The sequence below is a fragment of the Perognathus longimembris genome, chromosome 22 (assembly GCF_023159225.1).
Source record: "Perognathus longimembris pacificus isolate PPM17 chromosome 22, ASM2315922v1, whole genome shotgun sequence".
Taxonomy (NCBI): Eukaryota; Metazoa; Chordata; class Mammalia; order Rodentia; family Heteromyidae; genus Perognathus; species Perognathus longimembris.
In genome coordinates, this window is record NC_063182.1 from 10,325,454 (window position 1) to 10,337,574 (window position 12,121).

At 34.3% G+C, this 12,121-nt stretch overlaps 1 protein-coding gene across 1 annotated transcript in view; it reads right to left on the reverse strand.

Moving 5' to 3' along the window:
- Ap3b1 (adaptor related protein complex 3 subunit beta 1) overlaps positions 1–12,121 on the reverse strand; it is a 205,786-nt gene that overhangs the window by 77,780 nt on the left and 115,885 nt on the right. Inside the window, exons 16-19 of the mRNA XM_048331505.1 lie at positions 10,900–11,086; positions 9,823–9,953; positions 4,314–4,422; positions 1,066–1,219 (exon numbers count right to left, since the gene is read on the reverse strand). Coding sequence (XP_048187462.1) covers positions 1,066–1,219; positions 4,314–4,422; positions 9,823–9,953; positions 10,900–11,086 — 581 coding nt within the window. The remainder of the gene's footprint in view (positions 1–1,065; positions 1,220–4,313; positions 4,423–9,822; positions 9,954–10,899; positions 11,087–12,121) is intronic.

Consider the following 12,121-nt stretch of genomic DNA (forward strand, 5'->3'; position numbering starts at 1 on the left):
GCTCCTTTGCTGCAACAAGTCAATGAGTCTAAATACATTTAACTTCCAGCATTTAAGATAAGATTTTTAAATGTAAAAGTGTTATTTTATTATGCATCACTCAATTTTGATGGTAATTATTGTTTACCTTACTGCTTAGAGTTTCAGATGTTAATCTAATGAAAAGAATTTACTGGTAACTAGGTTTTTAACTTTGCAATGATGAAAAGCCTGTATTAATTTAACCTACAGATTTCATTTGTTCTGAACAGGAAAAACAATATAAATCACTTTTAAAATCATTAAATCCTGACTTAAATTAATAAAGTCATAATTAGGGCATTATGCTGTGTTTGTTATGGAAGTGGCAGGGCGAGCTGCTTTAATTACTGTCTGTAATAAAAGGAGCAGAGAGCGTACTGCGCCCCAATCAGTGCTGTCAGCCACGACTGAGCCCGAGCTGCAAGCTCATCAAGGGAGCGGGCAGCAGGCTGCAGGGAAAGGGCCATCGTGCCGGCAGCAATGGGGGAAAACAGAGCCACACAATCCCAGGGATTAGCCCCAATCACTCAAAATTTTAATGACACTTTAACGCACGATAATGTTGTTGATAATGGGCGATCTTCAGAAGTGCTAATACTTAGCTATCTTATGACCGTCTTCCTTCACAGCCTTTGGCTCTTAATATTTGGATCATAATCTTTTAATGTAACATTATTTAGAAAAATCAATTGTCTTAGTTACATAATGGCAAAGTGTTAAGGGATTTAATTTTAGCCTTCAGGAAAATTGCTACAAAAGGTAATTAAGTGTTTCATACCTACCGCTTGATCACTTAGCTCAAGACTTCCAAGGTTATACCAATTTTCAAAATGTAACTCTAAGATTTGTTCAAGTTCAAAATGAAATCTAAGCATTGCCAAGTCACAATGTGAACTACTAGCACTTTTTTTTTTTTTTTAAAGATTTAATGTCTGCCTGGGAGAAAATACATGCAGTAGTTACTTTCATTCTCTGAGTTAAAGGGAAAATTTAACTAGGCAAAGTGCTGTGAAACAGTTTTTGAAGGCAATTATTACACAGTACCTTTTCCTTTTGGCTTGGGAGTTCCTCTTGGCCGCTATTTCATTTTCTGCTTCGGATTCACTTCCGCTCTCACTCTCCTGCTCACTGGAGGAGTCCTCACTGCTATCTTCGCTGCTGTCCCCTTCCTCCTCATGCTCACTTCCAGATTCACTCTCTTAAAAAAAAAAAAAAAAAGATATTCTTTGACTTAAAACCACCCAAATATGCATAAGGACAAGGAGACCTGCAACTGTTAATGTTCATCAATGAGGAAATTAGATGTTTTGTTTTAGATAGACCTCTCTTGTTCAACACTATTTCCATGCCTTATGTTTTCAGACCTATGGGTTCCTGCAGCAGAATGAGCTTGAAGAGACTCAAATCAACAGAAGATGCTTTGACAATGGGTAGAGAAAAACAAACCCAAGATGAATCAAGTAAACCAAATTTGAGGAACTCTTGCTTTCCAAGCCTTTAAATAGCTAGCTATGACATTCTTTTTTCAATCTATCTTTCTGGCTTTCATCCTTTCTTAGAATAAGAGTAGTATAAAGATAAATAATTGTGAATTCTATTTCCAACTGGAGATTTTTACTTAGAGAAAAATAATCAACACTTAGATCATATTACAAACATACTTGGAGAAGGAAAATGAAACATTCAAAAATTCAAAAACAAGCAAAATTACTAAGTAAAGGCTTACTATATATTTTATTTAATAAAGAAGTTTTTCATTGGTGATAGTTACACCAAGGAACTATATACTTCAATGTATAAATTATGATATACTAGGACTCTTAAAGAAATAGTACAGTAGTATGTATATTTTTCAGATGAAGCATGATTATAACTACAGAGTTGTATACTAGATCAAAGAATAAACTTTGCCCTTGCCTATGATCTATGCAATGCATACCCTTGAGAAGAAACGTGGCCTGTAATGAAACAGTATTGTAATAGGTATGTAGGGCATATTTTAAATATTCAATTCTGTATCACACTGGAAAGATAGGACTGATGATGTTAGGCTTTCAGAGTAGCTTATAGTGGGAAAAGTAGTGGTTCTCAGGTGACAATGTTGAAATTCAAATCTTGACTCTACCATATACCAGCTGAAAGACTGAGCAAGCTGTTTAACCTAGGGCTCTCAGTTTCCTTGACAGGACTGTCATGAAGATTAGACAGTCTGAAACTTGTGATGGTGAACAGAATACAACAGGAATGCTACAAGAGAAGGCACTCACCATCATTACTTTGCACAAAGAAAAATTCTACTTTGCCCAGACTTTACAACACAACAAAACTGAGTAATGAAGAGAGTTGGAGCCAGGTGCTGGTGGCTCATGCCTGCAATTCTAGTTATTCAGGAGGATGAGATCTGAGGATGGCAGATCAAAGCCAGCCTGAGCAGAAAAGTCCCCCTGATATTCTCATCTCCAATTAGGCACCCCCAAACCAGAAATGAAGCTGTGGCTCAAAGTGGTAGGACTAGGTTTGAGCGAAATTGCTCAGGGACAACACCCAGGCCCTGAGTTCTAGCCCCATGACAGACAAGAAGCAATTTGTTAGGTATCAATTATGCCATATATATATATATATATATATATATATATATATAAAATAAGTCAGGCAACTAGCACATGTTAGAAATAGTGAAGAGCAATTATGGATCTAGGTAGGACTAGGTTTGAGCAAAATTGCTCAGGGGCAACACCCAGGCCCTGAGTTCTAGCCCCATGACAGACAAGAAGCAATTTGTTAGGTATCAATTATGCCATATATATATATATAAAATAAGTCAGGCAACTAGCACATGTTAGAAATAGTGAAGAGCAATTATGGATCTAAGATACTGTACATGTTATTAACTACATGTGAGGTCAGCATGAGTCTGGAATCCAGCTCACTTTAGGCAGTGTTATTTAAATTTACTGTCAGTGAGAGTCTTCAGGAAATTTTTTGTTGTCAAAAAGATTTGTTTAGTGGGTAGTTTATAAAAGAAAAGTTCTTTTTTCCTCTGGAAGCTACAATGAACAACTACAACATGACTACATAGATGTGATAAGTCATAAAAAGCTGAACATTAATGAACTATTTCATATACATATTGGAAAAGGTGAAGTGAATTTAGGAGTAGATTAATCTTTATATAGTATAAAACACTTAAGTAAGCTGGATGCTAGTGTAATCTAGCTACTAAGAAGACTGAGAGCTGAGGATCTTGGTCTGAAGTCAGCCTGGGCAGGAAAGTCCATGAGATTCTTATTGCCAATTAACCTCCAGTAAACTGGAAGCAGAGCTGTGGCTTACCTAGTAGAGCACTAGCCTTGAGCAGAAAAGCTTGGGGACAGTGTACAGGCCATGAGTTCAAGCCCCATGACCAACCCCCCCCCCCATAAAAAACAAAACAAAACAAAAAAAACCCCACCAAAACAAAAACAAAGTACACTTAAGAATACAAATATCTTTCTCACTCGTCTACCTCATTCCCTAAATTCTATACTTTTAAATATTAACTTTATGGATTGAGGTACTTTTTCCACTTTCAATTTATCATATGAGAACATAATGTAATGTACCACAGTTAATTTATAAAGATTCTGAAAACAAAGATTTTGACAAGGGAAATAGGAAAAAGAAAAAATGAATTACTTTTGGGTCAGACAACAGAAAACCAAATAATAATAAGGGCCCTGGTTATCCAAGAAATAAATGGTTTACAGAAAGTTGGGTATCATTTGGTTTTTGATCAGATCTGCCTCCAAGGCTAACTTTTAATATAACACTGTTAGAAAGTGAGTCCAATAAGTTTTTATTTTGCAAATCACACACAAAATTTTAGTAATGAAGACATTTTTAAAAGCTCTACCACTACGCCTTCAACTGTAAGATAAAAAGATAGCTTTGCACAGCTTAAAAACAGGACTTATAAATTCTTCCTATTAAGCACTCTTTCTATTGCATATGGTTGTCCTCAATCTTTTTAACACTGAAAAGAGAATTCTGGGAAGTTCTAAATTTAGTTTAGGATGGATGGATGAGAGGATACAATGAAAAGTTTACATGTAAGGGAAAGGGGGAGGAAGAAGGGGGGTATGAGGAACAAGGTAACAAACTGTACAAGAAATGTATCCAGTGCCTAACATATGAAACTGTAACCTCTCTGTACATCAGTTTGATAATAAATATTTGAAAAAAAAGTTTACATGTAATCTACAGTGTGAAATATATGTGTGTGTGTGTATACTCAATAAATTATAAAAACCTACCACTGTCACTGCTGCTTTCAGAGGCGTCCTGCTCTTCCTCAGATTCAGAATAAAAATTTTTAGTAGGACTTTCTTTCTTTGCTTTTCCTGATGGAATCCATTCTTTTGCCTGTGTGCACAAACAAACCAAGAAGGTTAAATGTAAGTGAGTTCTCATTAAAGGGTTCTGACTTCTGGCAAATGCAGTCATTCTGAATATACTATGAACTCAAAAGCCAGGTCATGCTCTCTAATAGAGAAGTCCTGGCAGTAAGGTCAATCCATTTACTGCTACAATAGAACACAAGCTTTCACTCAGAACTTTAAAAAACTTTTGTGCTTGTTGGCCCATTAAAGATTTTAAATAAAGTAATATAGCCTGTAATAGTTGAAAGCAATTAGAGACAGATGTAGCAACAGCAATAAGACATCCAAGTTGATAGCTTAACAACAAAGAGAGAAAAAGAAAAGAAAAAAATTAGTGCAGGCAATGAATTTCCCTAACCATTCAACATCTTAAACCCTGACTTTTCTCTCTCATATCCCAAACACCAAGTAACTTCTCTGTCCTGGATTGGCCACCTCTTTCTCCTGGATTACATGGCAGTCTTTTGGCTGGCCACCTTATTTCTACTCTCCATCTGTCCCCAATCAAAGTTTGTTGAATACAGCCACAAGGATGAATCCATCAACATCTGACAGATGGAAGTCCTCCTTGGTTTGAAACCTTGTAATGGTTCCTTATTTGACGCAAAGAAGTCAAAGACCTTATAGGAGTACATAACCTGAGAAGACCACCCCTTACACTTGCCATTCTGACCAACCTCTGCTACTCTTCCTCTTGCATACTCTACTCCAGCCACTCCTTACCAAAACCCCAGGTCTGCGTCACCTCAAAGATTTGCTTCTTGCTGCTTCCTCTCTACTACAATTTCCACTTTAAATCACAGCACTTAATACTTTCCAAAATACTATACAGTTGTTTGTTTGTTCATTTTTGGAGTACTAGAATTTGGATGGAGGACATTTCACTTACTAGGCAGGTATTCTACAGATTGAGTTGTGCCCCTAACACTTTTTGTTTTACTCTTTGAATAGGGTCATGTTTTCCCCTCAGTTGGCCTTACATTTCTACTTCCCACAGAGCTGGATGACAGAAACACAACCACCACTCCCAGTTCATTCATTCACTAACTTTCTGACTACAGGCAGGCCTTTGCCCAGTAGTTAGAATTACAGGTGTGAGACACTATATTCAGATATTTAATTTGTAATTAGAATGAAATTCTGGAGAACAGGGATTTTTAATATTTTATAAATTGACATATCCTAAGTATGTCTGTCTCAATAAGTACTTATTACTCCTTTAAAGATTTCAATTTTAAATCCAGAAAATAGCTATGTTTTGTAAGGAAAAGGTGGACTTTTCTATTTCCTAAATATAGTAGAAATCATGTTTAATAATAGTAGCCCCTGTAGAGTTCAATACACATAAGAAAACTGTGCCCTTGACTCATGATGAAAAATTATTGTTCATGTATCTTAAAGAACAACAACAAGGAGATGTAAACTTTCTAAAAGGTTAAAATGCAGTGGCTCATGCCTGTAATACTAGCTACTCAGGAGACTGAGAGCTGAGGATTGTGGTTCAAAGCCAGCCTGGGCAGGAAACTCCATGAGACTCTAATCTCTAATAAACTATTCCGAAAAGGCTAGACACAGTACTGTGGCTCAAGTGGTAGAGTGCTAGCCTTGAGCAAAAAAGCTCAATGACAGAGGCTAGACTCTGAGCTCAAGCACCAGCGCCCCCCCACCCCGCAAAAAAAGTTAGTTTAACTCATTAATTAGTTTAACTCATAGTTAAAACTCATTTATTATACTTTCAATTAACTTTCTACAGTATATGAGCCTCTTGTAGGGTACGTATCTTACTATAAAGAAATATATGGTAGCTTGACAACAGGTTCTTATCCAAAAATGGCTCTTAACACAGGGTGCCCATTAGAGTTTTTTAAACACTAATATGAACAATGAAAATATTAATTCTAAAAAGACCAAATGCTTGGGATTTACTTCCCAAGATCCTAATGTATTAAAAGCATAGTTCTCAGGCTGGGAATATGGCCTAGTGGCAAGAGCGCTTGCCTCATATACATGAAGCCCTGGATTCGATTCCCCAGCACCACATATATAGAAAATGGCCAGAAGTGGTGCTGGGGCTCAAGTGGCAGAGTGCTAGCCTTGAGCAAAAAGAAGTCAGGGACAGTGCTCAGGCCCTGAGTCCAAGGCCTGGACTGGCAAAAAAACAAAACAAACAAACAAACAAAAAAAAGCATAGTTCTCTTTCAAGATCTAGTGCAGCTACAGTTAGAAACTACTGATCTAAAAAGGCTTAAAGTATGTGGCTTCAAGAGATAAGCTTCAGTAACCTTGAAAATTATTATCTGGACTACAATAGGAAACTATTGTAGAAATTATCTGAATATACTTTATTAAGATACCTGGATGATATTCTTGTTTTTTATATATATCTGAAATGCCTCCAATTTGATTAAAAATAGTATAAACAAGGGGTCCTATGAAAAAAGAATCCAATGACCACAGTTTTCTTAAATTTATACAATCTAGTCAGAAGTCCATTAAATTTAGTAAGACCAAGTCAACAGAAAAATGGGCTCCCACGTTCAAAAGAGCATAATTTCTTGGAATTACCACAGGATCTATATTCATGGAACCTCAGGATTTTGTTGTTGTTGTTATCAGTTGTGGTGCTTGAACTCAGGGTCTGGGTACTGTCCCTGAGCATTTTGCTCAAGGTTAGCACTCTTAACCACTTGAGCCACAGTTTCACTTCCAGAACCTCAGATTTAAAGACTGACCATAAAAATATTTTAATTTTTTTGTTGTGGTATGGTATCTGTAACCATCTAAACAAAAGGAATAGAAAAAAATATCCCAGAAGAAACAGCGAGGAACTAATCAGAAAGTTCCAATAAAAAATACAATACTAACTATTCAATGTTTATAAAGCAAAATACCTTTAATATACAAATGATATTCTGTAACTGCAGAAAAAAACATTTTCTAGAACTAAGAAAAAAATACCTAAATGACCTTCAAAACTTACTAGTACCATAACATAAATTTATGTTGTATCTCATATTCTAGAAATGACAGTGTGTAATTCAAAGTGACTTCTAGTGTCAATCTGACTAGTTCCCTGTTGTTTTGATTAAAATATCAGATTACCTAAGCTTAGGCCACTTTTTCTACTAAGTTATATTTCACAGTAATAAGAATTGGCCCTATCATATCACTTTACAGTACACCTACAATAGCAAATGTATCATGTGCATAAAAATCATTGATGCAATTCTGGAGGAGGTAGTGAGAGGTAGGAAAGATGATTTGACCATTAGTTACTACACTGTTACAGATGCATTTTAAAATGGAACTAGCTATATTATGTTTACATTCAATTTTATCCCTCATAATATAATTTTAAGTCAATATGTCTCAGAAACCAATGGATTGAAGCTATTTTCTACATAGCATCAATGGACAGTATCAATTCTCTGCAAACTGGTTCCATGAGTTATAATTATTATCCATAAAGTTATCCATTTAAATTGCAAAACTATAGTCAGAAAAACAAAAAAGAAATCAATTTACCTCTGTTGAATAGGACAAGTGGATTGAATGTAAGAACATAGGTTGTTTAAGTGCTATCCTTGTAAGACAGTACTTAGAACATGTGCAGAAGGAAGAAGCTAGCCAGCCAACCTGATATATTTATCAGGCAATATAAGGATACTGCTGAGACCAAATGAAAGTATGACACATTGCTATCAATTTGTGAAAAGATAAAAAGATAAACCTTTTTTTTTTAAGGGCGGGGGGAGGCAATAGGAAAGTGAGCAGACAGATGTGGTGGGAGGATAAAAGTAGTGTCCTGCTAGAAACAAGACATAATGTACCCAATCACTAAAAAGGACAGAACCATAAAGACAACAAATAGTCATAATTATTGGGAGAGAATATATCTGCTGAAAAAAATATAACAAAGAACACTTTATGTTCTAGTACCTGATGGAAAATTGTGCAAATAAGGCATTTGTGTTAAAGTGTACTGAGATGTGAGTTGGAAAAAAAATTTTTTTAAACAATTGTAAGAAGAAATAGACATCCAATTATTTTTTCTCCTATCCATCCCTAATCAGCAGTAATGTGGTACAATATGAAAATTATGTACAAAGTATAAACCAGATCTATAAACAAGCTCAAGCTTCCTCTTCTCATATTACATAATAAATTCAGTTTAAAAAGAAAAGACCACGTACTCAAGATACCCTAGGTTGGAACACTATTCCTATCACTTACCAGCTATGTGAACCTAAGCAATTTACTTAGTTTTTCTAAGTCTTGCTTTCTTCATCTGCAAAACTGAAATGACAACCCCCACTTATGATGATTCTGAGATTTAAACAAGATAATGTTTGTCAAACATCATAGCATACAGCCAGGGTTTACTCAAGGAAGTGATTAAGTATTGATTGCTTCTGGTCATGATACAATGCCAGAATGTTTTAGTTATGAGAAAATTATTTCTGAGAGGAATCAAATTACATGGTGAAGTTTATTACAGAAATTATGTTTAAAATAATAAAAGTTATCTTTTGTAGATGGAGAAAAATTAAGAGTAAAGCGAATTTTTTAACAGGAATTAGTGGTAAAGAACTCTAGTTGTCTGAATTGTTGTTCAATACAAATTTTCTATCAGAAAACACCCAAAATTTAACTCTTACTTACTTATTTAAAATTAATCCTACTTTTAAAAGTACTGGATTATTCACATATAAATGTCTAGATATATAAACACATAAATGTCTAGATATAACTGAAAGCTCCATTTTCTTTGTTGTAGGATAAGAATCATATTAGTATTAATCATTTTAATGTCTCATTTTTGTAATAAAAAGATCTGGAAAAAGAATATGTAAACAGCAGGACTTTTGTTTTTTAATGTGAACACAACATCATTTTAAATGTGACCCTAACAAAAAAATACTTTGGGTATACACAATGTTTCCTGTTTATAGTTAGGCTTCACTTAAAGCACCATATCAGAAAAATCAAGAAGAGCACTTTGTATAGTTTTCTGGAAGAGAACAGCAAAAATTATTTATAAAAGTATTGACAGGAAGCTTACAAAGCTCAATCCATTGAAACTAAGTACCTTAGAAATTGAATCTACACAGCTACAAATGCAATCGCACAAATGTGGGTGGCACTGATGCAGAGAATTCAATTCTCTGTTTCCTTGAAGAAAAGGAACAGAACATGTACAATGACATAGGAATACTGTCCTGCTTAGTTCCTGTGAAGAAGAGGTATATCCAACACATTACATTCAGAAATACTAGAACAACTGTCAATTTTCAATCCTCCTAAAAAGCTTTTATGTAAAATAATAGTTACCATAGAATCTCCCAATGCCTGAACAAAATTAATTTCAGAAAGGTCAACTTACCAACTCTATTACTTCTACATTTCGAACTGATGGGTCAGGCGCCACCTCTGGCCAATTAGATAATTCCAGGTACCCAGAAGCCTTAATGTTGAGAGTATGAGATAAGGTGCCAAGCTGGAAATGATCCCTATCTATTAAAGGCAGAGGAAAATATAAAATAAACACTATGAGCTACATTTAACGGAGAACAATCCTAATCAGAGCTCAAGGTAATTGGCATATTACTTCAAATGTCAAGGAATAAATATAAACTAGGAAGCTCTTCATAGGTCAAAAAAACTGATTTCAGTCCATAGATTACAATAATCTCCCCCATAATGGTCAATAAAAAAACTAATCAGTCAGTGTGTTTAGAGGTGTTGCTCTGAAATGTAGCTTCTCTAAAAATTACTTTACTGTGAATATTAAGAATGACAGCACAGTTAAACAATCCATATACATGTCTTAGCACAAACACACCCAGAATTTTAATAGTTTTTCCACAAAACTCAAATGCTTTTTTTTTATCACTTATAGTAATTAAATAAGAAACAATATGAAAACCAAGGTATCTGATCATTTGACCCCATCTGCAATGACTACTTATTAAACTGATAAAATATTTAATAACCCTTTTTACAAAGCTGGGGAAAAATAATACTAGCTCTTTCCTTGAAAAATGAATTTAAACATAAAGGGATTTTTAAAAAATCAAATAATTCGTCCTAGAAATGTTGAGGTTAGTATACACAGATGTCTAATAAAATTTCACAATTAAGATTACTTATATTCTTCATACAAAAACCTTAACAACAGAAATGAAGTAAATGCTTATAAAATAAAGCAGATTTTTAAACTATTTCCAGTTAAAATATTTAATAAATACAAAACTCACAAAAATCTGAAATTTTTAGAATAGAACAATATAAACCTTAATATAAAAGTTGCTCTAAAACCACAAATGAGTAGAAAGCACATTCTTCTTATATGCCTATTTCCTATTCATTTATATTTCTAAAAGATAAAATTTAAGTACATTAAAAATGGGACATACTGCTGTAATAACACATATTTTACAGTAATACAATCTGATAATACCTTTAAAAGGAGACTCAAGCAGCGGTGCAGGTTTTTGTGCCAGGAATATTTTTTTGGCATATTTACTTAAAGCTCCACTCTTCTCATTCGGAACAATAAGCTGCCTAATAAATCTTGTACGGTCTCTGATGTCATAGTTTTGATCATACTTGCCGAGATTTAATATATACTGGGTAAGCAATTTTGTCTGTTGGAAAAAACAGAACAAGACGAGAATATAGTTATTTATGATTATTGATAACTCTGGATAAACATATTTAAAGGCATAATAAAAATGAATGGTTATGTCAAACAAATGTTGTTCCGTAGGGAATATGCATCTCTAACACGGCAAATGGAATTTTTGAAGCCAAAGCACATGTCCTCTTCTGTACTGGGGAGGTGAATGCTGAGTACTGAGAAGCAGCCATGTGCTAGATTATTAAACTGCTGAAGTGGAAAGAAAGGCATCATTAAAAAAATAATCATATATGGCAAACCCGCTGAAGGGTCTACGTGAGAATAATGAATGTGGAAATACAACTAAAAACATGGCACTCAAAACTTAATCGGAAAAATATGCAGGACATCAAAACATCAGAGAGTATTAGGGGGCTGGCAAACGGCTTCTCCTGAGGTGTGTTTTATGAAGAGATACTGTCCCTGGCATAAGCAGTGTCTGCACTCTGACTGCACTCAGTTACTTTACCCTGAATTATGACCCATTAAAGCAGACACATGAATCACTGAACTGGATTACTGCAAATTATTTGCAGTGCATTTAGCTGTTACTTTTTCATAAAAGCAAGCTGCTGATGCCCTCTAAAAACTAGGATAAAAGACTTCTTCCATTTTTCCCCATGCTGCTTATAGCCTCTAGTAATATTGGTCATTTATTTATTTATGTAGGGAACAACTTATTATAGCAGCTTTTACACCCTAATAAGACTTCCTAAGTCAATTTTTGAATGTACTACATTAACATATATTGAGATAATTTTAATAATAATTAAATAAAATCGAAATGGTAACAAAATAGGTTTATATTTTAAACTACATTTTTTATTGAAAATACATAATTTCAATTTAGAAGGCTATACATGCAATTGTAACTATATACTAAATAGAATTTATAAAACAAGGTGAAAATAAACTGAGGAACAGTAACTTATTTACATTAGAACATTTTACACATATTAGAAACAGATAAAAATAAAAGCAATCAAGGTAGAAAGAATGAAAA